Source organism: Hyperolius riggenbachi, chromosome 4 (genome assembly GCF_040937935.1).
Source record: "Hyperolius riggenbachi isolate aHypRig1 chromosome 4, aHypRig1.pri, whole genome shotgun sequence".
Lineage (NCBI taxonomy): Eukaryota > Metazoa > Chordata > Amphibia > Anura > Hyperoliidae > Hyperolius > Hyperolius riggenbachi.
The window spans coordinates 275,864,897-275,885,821 of NC_090649.1; the positions used below are offsets into that span (position 1 = coordinate 275,864,897).

At 44.1% G+C, this 20,925-nt stretch overlaps 1 protein-coding gene across 3 annotated transcripts in view; it reads left to right on the top strand.

Annotated features, from left to right (window-relative positions):
* Positions 1-20,925, top strand: part of AK9 (adenylate kinase 9) — a 178,397-nt gene that overhangs the window by 143,203 nt on the left and 14,269 nt on the right. For all 3 annotated transcript variants that reach the window (XM_068231284.1, XM_068231285.1, XM_068231286.1), the window contains 3 exons: positions 8,351-8,520; positions 11,579-11,677; positions 13,486-13,588. In XM_068231284.1, the coding sequence (XP_068087385.1) occupies positions 8,351-8,520; positions 11,579-11,677; positions 13,486-13,588 (372 nt within the window). The remainder of the gene's footprint in view (positions 1-8,350; positions 8,521-11,578; positions 11,678-13,485; positions 13,589-20,925) is intronic.

Below are 20,925 nucleotides of genomic sequence, written 5' to 3' on the forward strand. Positions count from 1 at the left end.
ATTATTTTGAGTATTTTCTTGCTTGCTGGTGGCTTAAAATGGATTTTATCGACAATTTTAAAAATATCACCTAGGAGAAAACTCAGGTGAAAAAGTTAATTGCATATGGGCCAGTATATTTAACCACTTCACCTCTAAGAGTTTTTTTCCCCTTAAAAACCAGAGCAATTTTCACATTTCAGAACTGCTTCCATTCATTGGGCAATAACTTTATCAATACTTATTACACCTACTGTAAATGATCTATACGTTGGGGTTTTTTTTGCCACAAATTGTTTGGGTGGTTACTTTTTGCTAATTATTTTATATGCGATTTAAAGAGACTCAGAGATGAAAATAGAAGTAGAACCAATACTTACCCGGGGCTTCCTCCCACGCCATAAACACGTGTGAGTCCCTCGCCGTCCTCCCACGGTTTGCTGTTCAGCCGCGATCAGCCGCAGTAACTTGCTCAGTAGCGTCGAGTCTGGGTCTTCTGCACATGCGCGGACCTACTACGCATGCGCAAAAGACCCAGACTGGACACGACTGAGCAAGTTACCGGAGCTGATCGCGGCTGAACAGCAGACCACAGTAGTATGGCGAGGGACTCACACGTCTTTATGGGGTGGGAGGAAGCCCCGGGTAAGTATCAGTTCTACTTCTATTTTATCTCTGAGTCTCTTTAACCACTTCATTCTATCTGGACGGATATATCCGTCCAGATAGACTGTGAAGCTCCTGCTCCCGCGCGTGCTCCCGCTGCCTGCCGTTCCCATTCACCGATCTAAGTCTCCCACAGAAAAACTGACGGTCTCTTATCAGAGACCGCAGTTTTTTTGCAAAAAAAAGTTCCCCATCCTCTTTCTAGGTTCTGGAAGTGTGATCTTACGCTTCCAGGACTTTTTTTGACTGTGACCATCTTGTGGCCAAATAGTAAACTGCACCCACATACATTTTTCATTAAATAATTACATTACTTTACATTTAAAATTAGCTGTTTACCTCCCACACCAAAAATTACCCAAACACATTTTTTTAATAAAAAAAATAAAAAAAATTACAATAAAAAAAACCACATAAATATTTACCTAAGGGTCTGAACTTTTTAAATATGCATGTCAAGAGAGTATATTATTATTGTCAAGAGAGTATATTATTATATTTTTTTAAATTATAAGCTTGTAAATAGTGATGGGCGCAAATACAAAAAATGCACCTTTATTTCTAAATAAAATATCGCGCCATAAATTGTGATAGGGACATCATTTAAATGGTGTAATAACTGGGACAAATGGGAAAATAAAATACATGGGTTATAATTACGGTAGGTATTCATTTCAAACTATAATGGCCAAAATCTGAGAAATAATCATGGCCGAATTTGTGGGCAGGCCAAGTAGGCTGGGGCCTAGGGCGGGGCTTGAGCTAGGGCGGCCTGCAGCTGACAGCCAATCAGCTGCTTCATATCTGCCCTGTGTGCAATGCTTTGATTGCGTCCTCTCCGTACTGCAGCTGGTCCGTCTGCCCGCCCGCCCTCATGATCAGAGTTATTATTATCTACTCGCCCTCCTTCACAGCTCCCCGCTCACTGCACTGGATGCAGAAAGCTGCAGGTCATCAACAGCGAGGCTCACAGTGATGAGAGAGCGGTGCCCTGTAACGAATGGCAGCTGTATAATTCAGGAAGTAATCACTCACTGCCTCTCTCATCATCACTGTGAGCCACCACCACGCTGCTAACGATCTGCAAGCTCTGTAAGCAGTGAAGTAAGTGAGTGGAACGTTGTGATGGAGATGCAAGCAGGGCTATCGCTGACATTGTACAGGAATGCCAATGGTCAGGAAGCACAGCGCTATGATACAGAAGCTCCGTGCACACGCAGGGGTCATTAGAAAAGCACTTCTAAGTAAACAAGCTTGCCTGATTTATTGCCTATTTTCAGTCACTCCACTGTGACGGGTAAAGGGTCTGTTTTTCTGATCCAGCCTTTTACTTTCCTTCAGATCACACTTTCCCTCTCTTGTCCTCTCCCATGTATTCTCTATTTCTGTCTTTTTTCCCATCCCCTCATCCCCATCTTGTTCCCTCTCTCTTTTTTCCTATTCCATCTTGTGCTGTCTCTCCCTTGCTTTTCCCTCCTTCCCATCTCTATTCTTTTCCCCTCTCTTTTTTTTGACTTTCAACTGTCCGCACAGGAACTCACAATCTAATCCCTACCATAGTCTGTTTATCCTATTATCATTATGCATTTTGTAGCTCCGTCTCCGACATCTTCTGCAGCACTTTACAGAGTACATAGGGATGTCACTGACTGTCCTCAGAGGCGCTCGCAGTTTAATCCTTACCATAATCATAGTCTATTGCCCTGACATACTATTATTATGTATTTATATAGCAGTGACATCTCCTGCAGCACATTACAGAGTACATAGTCATGTCACTGACTGTCCTCAGAGGAGCTTACAATCTAATCCTATGATAGTCGTAGTCTAATATCCTACCATATTATTATTATGTATTTATATAGCACTGACACCTTCTGCAGCACATTACAGAGTACATAGTCATGTCACTGACTGTCCTCAGAGGAGCTCACACTCTAATCCTACCATAGTCATAGTCTAATGCCCTACCATATTATTATTATGATGTATTTATATAGCACTGACATCTTCTGCAGCACTTTACAGAGTACATAGTGATGTCACTGACTGTCCTCAGAGGAGCTCACAATCTAATCCCTACCATAATCATAGTCTATTGTCCTGCCATACTATTATTCTGATGTTTATATAGCAGTGACATCTCCTGCAGCACTTTATAGAGTACATAGTCATGTCACTGACTGTCTTCAGAGGAGCTCGCAATATAATCCTACCATAGTCTAACGTCCTACCATATTAATATTATTATTATTATTATGTATTTAAATAGCACCGACATGTTCTGCAGCACTTTACGGAGTACATAATCATGTCATTGTTCTCAGAGGAGCTCACAATCTAATACATACCATAACCTACCATATTATGTATTTATATATTGCTGACATCTTCTGAAGCACTATAAAATGTATAGTCATGTCACTGACTGGGGCGGTTGTTGACTGTTGGCCTAGGGCGGTAAAAAGTACAAATCCGGCCCTGGAAATAATGCATTTTTTCCATTTCTTTCTTAATGTTCCTGTTAAAACGGATTTAGAAAAAAATAATTCTTAGCAAAATGTACCACCCAAAGAAAGCCTAATTAGTGGCGGAAAAAACAAGATATAGATCAATTAATTGTGGTAATTAGTGATAAAGTTATTGGTGAATGAATAGGAGGTGAAAGTTGCTCGGATGCATAAGTTAAACAACACTGTAGGCTGAAGTGGTTAAAGGACAACTAAAGCAAGATGGATATGGAGGCTGCCATATTTATTTCCTTTTAAGCAATACCAGTGACCTGGCTGTCCTGTGGACCCTTTGCCACTAATCCTTTTAGCCATAGACCATAATCAAGCATATGCAGATCAGGTGTTTCTGACATTATTGTCAGATCTGACAAGATTAGCTGCATGCTTCATTACTGGTGTTATTTGGACTCTACTGCAGCCAGAGAGATCCGTAGGATGACCAGGCAACTGGTGTTGTTTAAAAGGAAATAAATATGGCAGCCTCCATATTCTTCTTTCTTTAGTAGTCCTTTAACCTCCCTGGCGTTCTATTAAGATCGCCAGGGAGGCTGCGGGAGGTTTTTTTTTAAATTAAAAAAAAACTGTTTCATGCAGCCAACTGAAAGTTGGCTGCATGAAAGCCCACTAGAGGGCGCTCCGGAGGCGTTCTTCCGATCGCCTCCGGCGCCCAGAATAAACAAGGAAGGCCGCAATGAGCGGCCTTCCTTGTTTTGCTTACATCGTCGCCATAGCGACGAGCGGAGTGACGTCATGGACGTCAGCCGACGTCCTGACGTCAGCCGCCTCCGATCCAGCCCTTAGCGCTGGCCGGAACTTTTGTTCCGGCTGCGCAGGGCTCGGGCGGCTGGAGGGACCCTCTTTCGCCGCTGCTCGCGGCGGATGGCCGCAGAGCGGCGGCGATCAGGCAGCACACGCGGCTGGCAAAGTGCCGGCTGCGTGTGCTGCTTTTTATTTTGTAAAAATCGGCCCAGCAGGGCCTGAGCGGCGACCTCCGGCGGTGATAGACGGATATATTCGTCCATACCGCTGAGGAGGTTAAAGGAAATAAAAAAGAAAAACATTTAAAATATTAATTATTTCTCAGATTTCAGCTATTAAAATTTTTAAAATAACGTGCTACTGTAATTAAAACCCACACATTTTATGTGCCCATTTGACCCAGTTATGACACCCTTTAACCACTTCACAACTGAGGGGTTTTACCCCTTGACCACCAGAGCAATTTTCACCTTTCAGCGCTCCTTCCATTCATTCGTCTATAACTTTATCATTACTTATCACAATGAAATGAACTATATCTTGGTTTTTTTTGCCACCAATTAGGCTTTCTTTAGGTGGGACATTATGCCAAGAATTATTTTATTCTAAATGTGTTTTAATGGGAAAATAGGAAAAAATGTGGGAAAAAAATGATTTTTCAGTTTTGGGCCTTTATAGTTTTTAAATAATGCATGCTACTGTAATTAAAACCCATGACATTTATTTGCCCTTTTGTCCCGGTTATAAAACCGTTTAAATTATGTCCCTATCACAATGTTTGGCGCCAATATTTTAATTGGAAATAAAGGTGCATTTTTTTCAGTTTTGCGTCCATCCCTAATTACAAGCCCATAGTTTATAAAGTAACAGTGTTATACCCTCTTGACATAAATATTTAAAAAGTTCAGTCCCTAAGGTATCTATTTATGTATTTTTTTTTAACCTCCTTGCCGGTTTTCCCGATCTGAGCTCGGGGTAAAAAAAAGAAGCTGTTAGCGGTGATCCCGAGCTCAGGTCGGGGTAGGCAGTGCAGCACTTTATCTATCAGTTTTGGAATCCCGCGCGCGATCGCGCTGTGCAGCGGGACTCCAGCCTCTCTCCCCGGCAGTGTGGGGTCTTTCCCTGGCCGCGGGGATCCCCATGCCCCTGCTATTCTTCCGGGGACCCGGCGGCCAATCGGAGCAGCGGAGCGGCGGTGGCGGCGTGACGTCATGGGGGGCGGGGCTAATATTTAAAACAAACTTCTCTATATTAGAGAAATATAGAGAAGTTTGTTTATATGCATATTAGCGCCATCTTGTGGTCAAAATGATAACTGCAGCACTGGAGCCCAGGAAGGTACATTTTTTATTCTGCTGCAGATCTCCCTGCCAGAATGATTTTTTTCAGGTTTTAGGGTCTGAATGAGTGGAAAAAAAATGCACCTCTTTTAGACCCTAAAATCTGGAAAGAATCAGACCGGCAAGGAGGTTAATTACAAAAAAAAATAAAAAATTGGGGAGTGTGGGAGGTAAGGAGTACATTTTGTGTGTAAAACTAATTTATTTGTATGTGAAAAATGCTTTACGGTGTAGTTTTTCTATTTGGCCACAAGGTGGCCACAGTAACATTTTGTTTATGCGACCTGCAAGCGTCCGGAAGGACGCTTGCAGGAAGTACAAAGAGGCTGGGAACTTTTTTTTTTTTCACAATGATCGCACTGCTTATCGGAGAAGCAGCGGATCATTGCGGGGCTTAGATCAACGAACGGGAATGGATTTTCCCGTTCATTGATCTCCGGGCGAGCGGGCGGCGGCGTGCATGCGAGCGGGAGTGCGCGCTAGAGGGAGCGCGGGCAGCGGCGGGAGCGCGGAAAGTACGCATTTCTCCGTCCCTGGTGGTGAAAGGATGGAAAAAGAGACGGAGAAATGTGTACGCATGGCGGTAAAGTGGTTAAATTGCGTCCCTAGTACAATGTACAACATTCACCAATCTCTGCACTACTGCGTGACGCCATATGCACGCATGCCGCTCGTGATCGTAAGAGACGAGTATCTATGACCCTGGGAGCTCAAGTGCAGATTTCAGGGTCGTAGATGCTTGTCCCTTAAGAGGGGAAGTGCTTATGCATGTTGTACCTGCAGGAAAGGGAAAAAGCCATCCGAAGTGAACAACTTGTCTCTGGAACCACTGCTGTAATGCTTTCTGAGACAACACCTCTAGCATTCAGGACAGTATTTCACAGATCTACCAACTGTTTTCAACATCTGGGTAGGCTTAGGTTATGTTTTGATATTATTAATATTCACACTGAAAATACTGATATTTTATTTCTGAATGCAAACAGTTGATGACAAAATCATACTATGCCACAGTAACTTCGATGAAATATTTGTGCGTACACATTTTTAGGCATGTTTTCAGATACTGTACATTTGATGGGCCTTTGTAGGTATGATTAAACTGTATGAATCTGTGGCTGCATACAATTCAATACATATCAAAATGTGCATGTCATCCAATGAATCCAGCATGGTAACTGGTTTAGATGTGAACAAGCCCATTGATTAACATGGCCCATTTACAGTAATGCATTTAAACTGATTCTACATGTTAAGTGGGTCAAAGTACAAACTTTTTGAGCTCCCATATATATATATTTTTTTTTTCTTCATGCTAAGACCATTGCATATGCCATCACTCACTAAGTATCTATGAACTAGGAGGCCAAGTCGTTTCCATTTCTGTTTTGAGAAACCTGCATTTTTTTCCAAACTTTTTTGTATTGCTGAATTTTAAAATGAACAAATGTAGCTAGCTAAAGCTTGCATGTATATCATTATTTAAAGTGGTCTGAAACTCCCACATAACATTCAATAAAAATGTGTGTTCCTACTTTTTATTACTCATACAGTTATCATATTTGCTTTTGTGCATAAGTAATATTGTCTGTTTACAAATTACAAGTTTCCGAAGTGTAGTTTATCTAGCCCTGAAACTTGCCTTTGCATTTTATTCAAACTGCTTTTTATTATATATTAACATCTTCTAATTAGCTGTTCTGAGTTGGTTGTGTGCTTAAAGCACAGAGAGCTTCACAGAGAGCTCCTTTTCACTTGTTACACTGTGTTTACACACATGTATCAACATTGGAATGCAAACAAAGATACTGTTATCTCCAGTTTGGATGCGGATTTAAAGCTGAATAGCAGGGCAAAGTGCATTGTTTAACCATTTCTGTGATGTTCTGCTAAAAAAAATTCTGGGATAGTAGCTTTCAAGCTGTGAGAAATCTTTTAGAGCAAAGTAGAAATGCTGACTTTCAGACCACTTTAAAGAGAAACTCCGACCAAGAATTGAACTTTATCCCAATCAGTAGCTGATACCCCCTTTTACATGAGAAATCTATTTCTTTTCACAAACAGACCATCAGGGGGTGCTGTATGGCTGATATTGTGGTGAAACCCCTCCCACAAAGAAATTCTGAGTACGTACTCTTGGCAGTTTCCTGCCTGTGAACCCTGTTGCATTGTGGGAAATAGCCGTTTACAGCTGTTTCCAACTGCCAAAACAGCAAGCAGCAGCTACATCACTTGCCAGCAGTAAAAATGTCACCATGTGATAAATGTCAGAATATAAATCAGGGATTTAAAAGATTTTACAATGGGCAAACACTGACTAAATCATTTATACATAATTATTGTAAAAATGAAGCTCTTTTTTATTACATTATTTTCACTGGAGGTCTTTAAGAACGTGGCCGTTATTTCACAATTCTGCATGCAAACTTTACAGTAGCACCATAAAACTCTGTTTTAATAAACAGGTCCCTTAACCTCCCCGGCGTTCTATTGAGATCGCCAGGGAGGCTGCGGGAGGGTTTTTTTTTAATTAAAAAAAAACTATTTCATGCAGCCAACTGAAAGTTGGCTGCATGAAAGCCCACTAGAGGGCGCTCCGGAGGCGTTCTTCCGATCGCCTCCGGCGCCCAGAATAAACAAGGAAGGCCGCAATGAGCGGCCTTCCTTGTTTTGCTTAGATCGTCGCCATAGCGACGAGCGGAGTGACGTCATGGACGTCAGCCGACGTCCTGACGTCAGCCGCCTCCGATCCAGCCCTTAGCGCTGGCCGGAACTTTTTGTTCCGGCTGCGCAGGGCTCAGGCGGCTAGGGGGGCCCTCTTTCGCCGCTGCTCGCGGCGAATCGCCGCAGAGCGGCGGCGATCAGGCAGCACACGCGGCTGGCAAAGTGCCGGCTGCGTGTGCTGCACTTTATTTGAAGAAAATCGGCCCAGCAGGGCCTGAGCGGCAGCCTCCGGCGGTGATGGACGAGCTGAGCTCGTCCATACCGCTCAGGAGGTTAATATCCAGTAGATATTAAAACATAATTTGTACTTGAATTTAGAAAATTAAACACAAATGCTATTAAATTGCTAATATTCATGAATTTTAACAGTTTTTTTTACAAGATCCAGAATTATATTTGCCACCATTAGCACCGTATGCTCTTCCCCCTGCTGAGATGTTACCCAGGAAGTTAACAGTGGCTGATGTGAAGGCTAAATTCCCCAAAAAGGCAGAGTTGAAAGGGTACTGTCCAGTTACCTTTGTTGATGGGAAGAAAAGGTTGGCATATCAATTCTTACATAGTGAAATAATGAATGACCTATTCAAATGTTATTGAAATATTTTTTGGCTTAATGCTTTGTGTATATTTCAGCACTAAAGATCATGTCTAATGGGTGACTGAGTTGCAGCAGCTAGTCTCTAATCATAGTACCTGCTAGTTTGCTACTAATAACTTGTTGCTATCATGGCAATTACAATTATATTAAAATATATTTATCAAATCACAGTTGTCAGTTATCATAGCGTATTTACTGTAAGTCACCCATTTTACACGGCCCTTAAAGTGACTCTGTAACAAAAATTACAACGTTTTTTCTACCATCCTACAAGTTCCTAAACCTATTCTAATGTGTTCTGGCTTACTGCAGCTCTTTCTACTATAACCATCTCTGTAATAAATCAATGTATCTTTCCCCTGTCAGACTTGTCGGCCTGTGTCTGGAAGGCTGCCAAGTTCTTCAGTGTTGAACTGTTCCTCTATGCACACTCCAGTGTGTGTTTTATTTACATAAGCCAGCAGCTTCTCTGCTATCTTATCAGTGATAGAAGAGAGCTGGATAAAAATCCTCCTCTGGAGGCTGTGAAAGGAGCTGGTCTGTCACATACTGAGGAATTAACGACATAGGCAGAGCTGTCTGCAGGAAGCCTGTAATGTTCAGTGCATGAGAGAAGCTGGGGACAGAAGGTAAACACACACAAGTGATCTCTTGAGATTCAGAAGTAAGGCTGTATACAGCCTGCTTGTGTATGGATGTATTTTCTATGTGTGGACATGCTGTACATCAACCTACTTCCTGTTTTGGTGGCCATTTTGTTTGTTTATAAACAAACTTTTTAAAACTGTTTTTGACTACTTTTAATGCTGCGGGGAGCGGTGAAATTGTGACAGAGGGTAATAGGAGATGTCCCCTAACACACTGGTATGTTTACTTTTGTGCGATTTTAACAATACAGATTCTCTTTAAGGTGTTTTTAAAAAAAGTACTAGAACAACAAAAATACATATTAGCATCATATTACACTACATATCCGCATTATTATTTGGAGTAAAAAAATATGTATTTTTTCCATGAAAAAAAAGAAAGACTGCTCCTGTTTTACTTTATGTGGCATGAACAAAATACTGTGTAATACTAAGATCATGGAAGGTGCCTTATATTATTACAGACTGACACAGAGGGGTTGATTTAGTAAAGGAGTTTAACAGTGAGGAGCAATAAATAATTCAAATATTTAATCATTTGCAGAGAGGGAGGCCCCAAGACTATGTTATATTCAAACAGATAGCAAAGCAAGATGCTTAGCTGCAGCTGGTTTTGGCACTGCGGCATATCATGGCACTACAGCTCAGTGATAATGCACCAAGAGGATTTGGGTAAAGATGATTGGTGTAGGTGTCAGTGCTTTTCTGTAACAAATGTGGGTGGCAAGGGGGGGGATCACTGACAATAAACAGGGTGCCTATTGACGTTTATTGACATTGCTGATGATGGCACACAGAAGGTATTGACCCCTTAGATTTGGTGCTGAGGGGTAAGGCAACAAATGTGAGAGTGGGTTAGGGTTAGAAGCCCTGAAGGAAGTTAGATTTTGATGTTAAGGATCAGGTTTGGCATTAGGAAGGGGAGGGTAGCATAAGGGTCAGGAAGGTGGTTAATTTGAAGGGAAGTTTTGGTTAGGCATTAACCTCCCTGGCGGTTAATTTTTTTTGCCAAATTGGCAAAAATCCTTTTTTTTAAAAAAAATTTTTTGTTTCATGTAAAGCTACCAGAGTGGTAGCTACATGAAACACCACTAGAGGGCGCATGTGTCCCTCTAGTGCGATCGTCGCCGGCATCTATAGCAAACAGGGGAACGCGTATATAACGCGTTCCCCTGTTTGGCTTCTCCTGTCACCATGGCGACGATCGGGATGACGTCAGCCGACGTCCTGACGTCAGACACCTCCGATCCAGCCCATAGCGCTGCCTGGAACTCATTGGTCCGGGCAGCGCAGGGCTCTGGCGGGGGAGGGGGCCCTCTTTCGCCGCTGCGTGCGGCCGATCGCCGCAGAGCGGCGGCGATCAAGCTGTGCGCGCGGCTAGCAAAGTGCTGGATGCGCGCACAGCAATTTACCGCATAAAAATCGCCCCACCAGGGGCTGAGATCTCCCCCTGCGCGGCATAGCCCGAGCTCAGCTCGGGCTTACCGCCAGGGAGGTTAAGAGATGAATAACGTAAGTTAGAAATTTGGGGTTAGGCATCTGGAAAGATTAATGTCAAGAGGGAGGATTAAGATTTGAAATCCATTGGTACAAAACTGGCATAGGTGTTAAGTACTTAAAGAGACACTGAAGCGGAAAATAAATATATGATATAATGAATTTGTTGTGTACTATGAATAATTACGAGAAGATTAGCAGCAAAGAAAATATTCTCATATTTTTATTTTCAGGTATATAGTGTTTTTTCTAACATTGCATCATTCTCTAATATGTGCAGATTACACAACACTCAGCATTCAAAATTATTCTTTCAGAGGAGTCTGTGAACTAATGACCTCTCCTCTGGCAGAGAAAAAGACATTTGTTTACTTACAGTTGAGATAATAAAAGTCAGAAAACAGCCCTCTCCACGACTTTGAAAGTCGTAGAGCTTAATGGCTTTTTTTGCATAAAGATAACAACTGGAGTTTCTTAACTCTTCCTGTACTGGAAACAATTAGACTGATGTATCTGATCTTAATGTTTTATTTCTTAGCTGTACTACACATACAAATCATAATATCATAATTTTTTTTTTCGCTTCAGTGGCTCTTTAATACCTGCTCTACGGTGAGCCATTTGTTGCTTTACGGAGTCCCCTTTATCTATCGTTGGGTTGTATGCACACATAATGATAGGAAATGAGGACTCACAATATCAGTGGTCAAATCAGATTCATGCCTTGTTGGAATCATAATAGGTGCTGCAAGCCTCTTATATATGTACCAAATCTCTCAACCACCTTTCTGGGAGGGGCACATTTGTATCATGTATAAATCAGTTTGATCTCTCCTATTATTGTTTTTAACCAAGGTATGAGGCCCTTGTTCCTGGACATATTGAATTTGCTGCAGAATACAGGGAAAAGATATATATTTTTGAAAGTGAAGAAAAACTGCAAACGTTCCTCAGGTAATATTAATTTGGCTGTGTCACGCATTGCTCCTACATTAAAATCCTTCTATGAAGAACCTATTGTATGTTTTCCCAATGAAAGTTTTAATCTGGTCCTGAGGAAATGGGTGTTGACCTACGAAACATGCAGAACAAACCTCTTTCTTTATGATATTAAAATGTATATAAATTCATATAATGGAGTTCTGAGCCCAACACTGAGCACTAATATACTACTAAATTACAGTTGACATACCTTGGCTCTTATTCAATTCACATTTTCTCCTAAGTTTTCCCTAAGTGATATTTTTACATTCTCTCAGTAGATTGTCTTATAAGCCACCAATAAGTAAGAAAATACTCAACAGTTTTAACTGTAATTTTACACCTTTTGTTCAGAACTTTTTAATTGCAGAGTTCTGAAAAGTTATTTTAAACACAAGGGCCCATATGAAATTAACTTCATCTCATCAATTAAGTGCCTTTTAACCCTCCTGGCAGTCTATTAAAAACCGCCAGGGGGCAGCGCAGCCGTTTTTTTGAATTTTTTTTTTCAAATCATGTAGCGAGCCTAGGGCTTGCTACATGATAGCCGCTGTACAGCAGCATCCCCCCACCCTCTTCGATCGCCTCCGGCGATCAGCAATCAGGAAATCCCGTTCAAAGATGTCCAATCCCGTCATGGACGTCGTGACGTCTAAGGGAGTCCCGATCCACCCCTCAGCGCTGCCTGGCGCTGATAGGCCAGGCAGCGCACGGGGTCTGGGGGGGGGGCTCTGCGGTGCGGCGGATAGCCGCGAATCGGCACGGGGCGGCGGCGATCGGTGTGCTCATGCAGCTGGCAAATTGCGCAAATCGGCCCAGCAGGGCCTGAGAAAACCTCCTGCGCGGCTTTACCGCCAGGAAGGTTAAACATTTAGCAGGCAAGAAAATACTCAAAAATGTTTACAGTACTTTTTTACTTTTTGGTGCTTTTTCAGTTGCAAAGTGATAAAAAGTTATTTTAAAAAGGGGTTGAAAATTATCTCCTAGGGTATTTTGTCATCTTCTATTTAAAATAACTTTTCAGCACTTTGTAATTGAAAATGTACCAAAAAGTACTGTCATAATTTTTGTTTGATTTCTTGCTTGCTGGTGGCATGGAAGGCATTTTATTAACAAGTTTGAAAATATTACCTAGGAGAAAAAGTGAACTGAATACGGCCTCAAGGCCAATACAGAATTTCCTTTGTCTCCTAATAATTTTATTTATCCACACAATACCCCGGCTCCTTTGTGCTGAATGTCTGAAGATGGCTATACATGTCGTGATCCAGTAGTTTAGTCAGTCTTAGTCATAAACAGACAGATCATTTGTCATTGAACGATCAAAACATTAATTGAAACTTGCTGAAAAATATGAGTCAAGCATGTGTCAATGAATCATTGCACAGCTGATCATTCCCAACCCAACCAGTCAATAATTTTAGGTTATAAACAATCAGAATGATAGATGTATGGCCACCTTAGCATTATCTTGACTTCTACCCTAATTGAGTTAACAACCACCCTTCCCTATTGCTATCCACAACATGTGCCTGCACCCTTATCTTACCAAGTGAAATTTGAAGGATTAACAAATCAGTCAGACAGGTTACATTTTTAAAAGTAAAATAGAAGCAATGGCAACTTGCACATTTCATGTATGCATACACTTGAAGAAAGGGCTAGTTAAAATAATATATCAGATAAAGAGCCAAACCGAATTGTGATGTAATGGAATAATTTAGAAATCCAGCAGTGCAATTATTGAGGCTATCATACAGCTTTTTCTGTTTTCTTTCAAGGCTTTCAGAAAAGTATTGTGATCATAAGCTTCCATCGAAACTACCTCCTAAGATGGAACCAATCATACTTACATCTCTTCCTTTAACTGGATATCTTGAACAGGTATATGCATTTCCTAAAGTATGGTTAATGTATGTTGTGAAGTATGCAATAGGCAGTCATGCATGAATGTTTTGCTGGCTTTGTAGTGGTAACCCTCTTTAAAGTCAACATTTACTAAGAAAAGAAAATCCTTACCTAAGTATATTAACATGTTGCATTACACAGACATGCCAGCTTGTCATTTGGAACTGATGGTGTACTGAATTGGCAAATAGAAGTATTTTCTGCATACTAACAGCCCTTCAGACTTTTGCACCTCTTTAGTAAACAGACCAGTCATGAGACGCTGGAATACTGGAAATGTTATTTCCAGAGTTTTGTAGATCTGGTGCTCTGGTGAAGACCTGTAGCGCCCTGGGAGAGCCCACGCCATCCACTGGTGTCAGAGTCAACGACTTCCTGTAATCTCATAACAGCAACATTTGTACCCTCCCCCACCCCAAAAAAATAGATAGCCCTCCAGTATAGGTAGGTAGCCAAAGCTTTTACCCCCAGTATAGGTAACCAAAGTATCCCTCAAATTATAAGTAGCTAAAAGTGTTGTCTCCCCCGCCCCAGTGGTACAGGATTTTCACAAGCTTTGAGACCCTAAAAAAAATCATACCACACTGAGATCTGAAGCAGCCCCTGCACAGACTCACCTCTCTGGGATCCAGCACTGCAATTCTCCATCCGTCCTCTGGTTGGTGTTGTATCGTCATGACAAACAGCGATCGCACCGTGGGATCAACAGCCGCTGAGGACCGGAAGAATGGCTGCAAGCGTCTGGATCCCACACAAGGCTGTTTTGCATATCTCCCGGTATCTCCACTGAGTTGGGCTCAGGATTACTGCTTCTGGTTTCTTTTTTCCACCCCGACTGACTTGGGGTTACTGCCAAGGAGGTTAACAATAGAGATGTCGCGAACCTCCGATTTTCGGTTCGCGAACCGGGTCCGCGAACTTCCGCGGAAAGTTCAGTTCGCGGAAAAGTTCGCGAACCGCAATAGACTTCAATGGGGAGGCGAACTTTGAAAAATAGAAAAAATTATGCTGGCCACAAAAGTGATGGAAAAGATGTTTCAAGGGGTCTAACACCTGGACGGGGGCATGGCGGAGTGGGATACATGCCAAAAGTCCCGGGGAAAAATCTGGATGTGACGCAAAGCAGCGTTTTAAGGGCAGAAATCACATTGAATGCTAAATTGCAGGCCTAACGTGCTTTAAAACATCTTGCATGTGTATACATCAATCAGGGAGTGTAATTAGAGTACTGCTTCCAGGGCCGGCCTTAGGTTTCACAGCGCCCTGAGCGAAACCTGATTTTTGTGCCCCCCCCATCCTCTTCCCACGTGCATATACACGCACGCACGTATATATACACACACAGGCCCATATGCAATTCCCCTTTTCTCCTGAGATATCTCCTAGAACAGTGGTTCCCAACCTTTTTGACGTTGTGACACATCACGCCAAATGCTCTGTGACATGTCACGTATGTATAATAGAAAAAATACTATTAATAACCACAAATGGATGGAAAGAGTGCATTATCCTGAATACACTTAAAAATGAAGGCTAGAACCTTTCAGGAATATTAATAAAAACAATCAGTGGGACAGTGGGACAGTTGGCCGCCCCCCCCATTTAGAATGATAGCACAGCACCGACAAATTGCACCACGTGTTATAGCTGCAGTGCTCCCCCCCAAAAAACGCCCTCAGACTCAGTATAGGTAGGTAGCCAGGTATAGGTGCCCCCGGTATAGGATCTCATGTGTAGGTGCCCTCAATATAGGTTGCCAAGCATAGGTGCCCCCAGTATAGGAAGTCAGTTGAAGGTCTCCATCGCCCCCATAGGTAGCCAGGCGTAGGTGCCTCCAGTATAGGTAGCCAGGTGTTGGTGCCCTCAGTAAAGGTAGCCAGCTATAGGTGCCCCCAGTATAGGAAATCAGGTGTAGGTGCCCTTAGTATAGGCAACCAGCTATAGGCGCCCCCTTGGAAGCTGGCGCCCTGAGCGACCGCTCCGGTCGCTCATATCAAAGGCCGGCTATGACTGCTTCACACTGACACACCAAACTCACTGTGTAACGCACCGCAAACAGCTGTTTGTGTAGTGACGGCCATGCTGGACTACTGCGCAACATGGCGAGATTGCTCTTCCTCACTCAGTGATGTCAGGTAATGTGTGACTTCCTTCTCAACTTTCCATGGCATTGTTAAAAAGCTTACGTTTTGTTTTTAAATTACATTTTCTACTTGCTGTGTACTTGTTCAGTACCGCTACAATGAGAATCCTGTGGAGGCGGGCAAGTCTGCCATTGTGACCCCGGGTAATGGCCGGGGAATGAGGGGTTTGAATCCGGTGTGGAGCCTGAGCAACCGCTACCACTACACATCCAAGGAGGGCAGCGGGCAGGCATGCACGCCCGCCCGCCCCGAGGTAGTGACCAAAAATAACAATACTGGAGGCGGACTTTCGAGGCCCTGCTGTGTATTTGAAATGAATGTACTTTAAATCCTTGAACGAGAACCAGTTATGGCGGGCAAAGATGACACCACATTCCTTTCACGAGAATCATATGGAGGCGGGCAAGTCTGCCATTTGTGACCCCGGGTAATGGCCGGGGAATGAGGGATGGAATCCGGTGTGGAGCCTGAGAAACTGCTACCACTACACATCCAAGGAGGGCAGCAGGCAGGCATGCACGCCCGCCCCGAGGTAGTGACCAAAAATAACAATACAGGAGGCGGACTTTCGAGGCCCTGCTGTGTATTTGAAATGAATTAACTTTAAATCCTTTAACGGGAATCCGTTATGGAGGGCAAGTCTGCCATTGTCACCACGGGGAATGAAGGATAGATTCCAGCCCGAAGTGGGAGCCTGCTGAGACCCATGCTGTAGCTGCCCTGACCGTGCTTTGCAGACCAGGCATCTGTGGTCAGGTGGACCCTTGAGCCAGCGGAAGACAAACCAAGTCGAAAGCATTTGCCAAGAATGTTTTACGGAGGGCAAGTTTTTTTGCCCTTTTTTTAAATTGTTTGAAAATGATAGATGGTTGTATTTTTAAATTATTTGAAAGTTTAGATGGTTGTATTTTTAAATTGTTTGCAAGTTTAGATGGTTGTATTTTTAAATTGTTTAAAAGTGTATCCATGCAAGTGCAAGTTATGCACTGACTGCCAGGTATAATGTGCAGTCACAGATGCAGTGAAAGGTATGCAGTGACTGCAAACAGCCATTTGTGTAGTGACGGCCGTGCTGGACTGGTGCGCACCATGACGAGAGTGCAGGTGATGGTGGCTTTTCAGCCCATATGTTTGCCCGGCTGATGTAGCTGAATGACAGAACAGTGACTGTCCAGCTGATCAAATTTGGTCTGACCACAATGAAGCAACGACCTTATTATCTTTTGTGTGCCACCCCCACCCGAGACACTCAAATAGCCGGCGGTCATTGCTTCATTGTGATGCGCAAGCCCCTTCACCGCGGCAAGGTAATGATCACGAAGGGGGATGGGCACATGTACACGCCCTAGAAAAATTAGTGTAGCGGCCGCTGCTAGCAGCAGCCTTAAAAATTCAGGAATCCGCCTAGAGTCCTGGACCCTGTTGGTGGTGGCGGAGAAGGCAGTCAAGCGGCCTGCAGGCAGAGATGCTGTGTGTGGGGACTGACTTAGTCTTCGGTCGTGCAGTAGCCCTCCGTGATCCATTCCTCATTCATTTTGATAAAGGTCAGGTACTGAACACTGTCGTGACTTAGGCGACTTCTCTTCTCAGTAACTATGCATCCAGCTGCACTGAAGGTCCTTTCTGACAGGAAGACTGTAAGGAAACGCGGAAAGGCCGCCGTCTCTCGAGGTGAGGCGGCTGTTTCCGCGTCCAGCATGGCGTCACAACGCAGAAAAAACACTGCATGCCGCATAGGCAGTGCGGCGGAATCCGCATTGGTAACGGCGGAATCCGCATCAGAGGCGGCCCCAGCACTAGATACATTGCATGACAGTACTGGTGTGGCTGGGACTGATAGTCCACCAGGATTCAGACTTACACGCGCGCGAGCACAGAGGCAGAGTTTAAATAGCAGTTAGAAGGGTGTCGGCTGACCAGCTGGGTCAGCTGACAAATTCCACTGCTCTCATTGGACCAGCAATTAGGGAGGTCCTGGAAGGTCCTAGAGTATATATATTGCTGGTTGTTCACTTGCTCTTTGTCTGGCGTGCAATCACATATGTGGGAGCACCCAGATCCGTAGTCAGATCCGCAAGTGTGCCGGGACCAGCTGGAGCTGTAATCCTACACTTAGCTAGATTCTGTTGATAGCTAAAGTACTAGTTTGATTGTGATTATATGTTATGACTTTTGCCTGCTTTGACTATCCTCCTGAACTCTGATCTTGTACCTCGATATTTCTGATACTCTGTTGCCGAACCCCGGCTCATTCCTTGACTCTGTTTCTGCCTCCTGATTTTGTACCCCGATATATCTGATACCCCGTTGCTGAACCTTGCCTGTACTTTGACTCCGCCTTTGCCTCCTGATCTTGTACTTTATCTGTCCGTGTGTGTACGACCTGGCTTGTCCGACCTTGAGAACCGACCTTACTGTTAAAGGCGGTTCCTCGTTCTGTTAAGTGACCCTTCCGCCAGAGGGTTACTTTCAGTATATCCTTCTCGCTGGCAGCCTGACTCCTCCCGCCTTGGAGAGCTCAGGTTTGCGAAAGGAATCTGTACAGTACGCCTTACTGTACTGAGGCCCTGTCCTCTAAGTGTTACTGTTACACCAAAACACTACACTCTACTCAGGTGAACAGAGGTTAGCTAGTATATCGGATTATCAGTGATACTGCAGATCACGTATAATCTGGTATACATCTGTATTCCCATTGATTCTGCAGATCACTGGTAATCAGATCCTCTCTGTGCTTCACCGATCGTTACAGAACGCCAGACCAAAAAATGCAAATGGACGCACACACTGACCGTCTGGGCGCACTTGCCACTTCGGTGGAAAACATCAACCAAGTGCTGGGTAGCCACAAGACTATGATTGATGTCCTATCAGGCTCTGTGCAAACCCTCCAGACGTCAGTTGATTCAGTGCGATCCTCTCCTAGTGCTGACATACGTATGCCAGTACCTGATAAATTTTCCGGCCACAAGTCTGACTTCCGGAATTTTAGGAGTAGAGTGTTGTCATACTTCGAGCTGAGACCCCGATCCTCGGGGACTGAGACCCAACGGGTCATATTTATTAAAACTTTGTTAACCGGTGATTCCCAGACCTGGGCATACAATCTGTCTCCCACTGATACTGCTCTAACTTCGGTGGAGGAATTTTTTAAGGCCATGGCCGTAATGTACGACGACCCTGACCTTGCGGCTACCTCTGAGCGCAAGCTCAAACTTTTGCGGCAAGGTAGAGGCTCAGTCGAGGATTACGCGGCAGAATTCCGCAGATGGTCGGTCACTGCCAGATTTGATAATTTTGCCCTGATGGATTACTTCTTGTCTGGGTTGTCGGAGGAGGTCTCCGATTTAATGTTAACTTTGCCCGAACCCAGGACAGTCGATGAGGCCATCACATCGGCCATCCGAGTCGACCGTCGATTACGCCATCAGAGGCAAATTCGAGGCAGTCACCGTGTAAGGGCAACATCCTATGCGGCACCTTCTGCTGCACCCTTAGTAACACCGTCTCCCTCTGTCTCATCCCCTCCGGCCTTGCCTCCACCCGAACCAATGCAGATTGGTCGATCGAAGTTGACCCAGGTGGAGCGAAGGCGGAGGATGACGGAACAGCTGTGCCTATATTGTGCAACAGCAGGGCATAGGGTGCGAAACTGCCCTAACAGGTCGGGAAACGAGTTTGCCTAGGAGTAGTGGGGGGTGACACCCTGGGCACACAAATTTCACCCCTTAAAGAGAAAAAATTACTTCTCCCTTGTACAGTTACATGGGAGGATAAATCTGTATCCACTGAAGCTTTTATTGACTCTGGCTCAGCGGCTAATTTTATGAATTTCGAATTTGCTCAGGAGTTGGGTCTTCCGCTCACTCCCGTGAGACCCCCCATTCAGGTCACAGCAGTGGACGATTCCCCTCTGCAACGGAATCGTGCTCTGTCGCAGACTCCGGTGGTGAAGCTCACCATAGGGGTATTGCATGGGGAACAGTTACAATTTTTTGTGTTACACATGTCAACCTCCACTATTATCCTAGGCATGCCGTGGTTGCAGATCCATTCACCACAAATAGACTGGGCCACGGGCCAGTTAACCTCCTGGTCTCCCCATTGTTTTCAGCAGTGTTTGGGGGAGTTAACATTGGGGCAAACCAGAGTTCAGGTGGAAGGTGTACCAGACCAGTATGCTGAATATTCGGATGTATTCTGCCCCAAAGCAGCCGATAAATTACCTCCACATCGCCCTTTCGATTGTCCCATTGATCTCCGTTCTGGTTGTGTACCCCCCCCGGGGTCATTTGTACAATTTATCGGGACCCGAAAAAGTGGCTATGCAAGAGTACATCAGGGAGAATCTGGCCAAAGGTTTCATTCGCCCGTCCCGGTCGCCTGCTGGGGCAGGCTTCTTTTTCGTAAAAAAGAAAGACGGAGGCCTGCGGCCTTGCATCGATTACCGCGGTCTCAACAAAATTACAGTAAAGAATCGCTATCCGCTACCCCTGATAGACGATTTATTCACTCAGATCATGGCGCCCAGATCTTTTCTAAGCTGGATTTACGGGGTGCGTACAACCTGGTACGCATAAGAAAGGGCGATGAGTGGAAAACGGCCTTTAATACACCGGATGGGCATTACGAGTACCTGGTGATGCCCTTCGGGTTATGTAATGCCCCGGCCGTTTTCCAAGAACTCATCAACGAGGTCTTCAGAGAGGTGTTAGGGAGATTTGTTCTAGTCTACCTAGATGATATTCTTATTTTCTCCAACAATCTCTCTGAACATAGGACCCATGTGAGGTTCGTTTTGAACAAGCTAAGGCAGAACCTATTGTACGCAAAAATAGAAAAGTGTATCTTCGAAGTAACATCTGTCGCTTTTCTGGGGTACATAATATCCACCACAGGCCTGTCTATGGATCCTGCCAAGGTCTCCGCTGTTCTGGAATGGCCTCAGCCGGTAGGCTTGAAATCTCTTCAGCGGTTTCTTGGCTTCGCCAACTATTATAGGAGGTTCATAAAGGGTTACTTTACGGTCATTTCGCCACTTACCAGTCTCACTAAAAAAGGGGCAGATACCACTCACTGGTCTCCTGAGGCGTTACAGGCTTTTGCCACCCTGAAGGGCCTATTTTGTTCTGCACCCATCCTCAGACATGTGGATACATCTTTTCCATT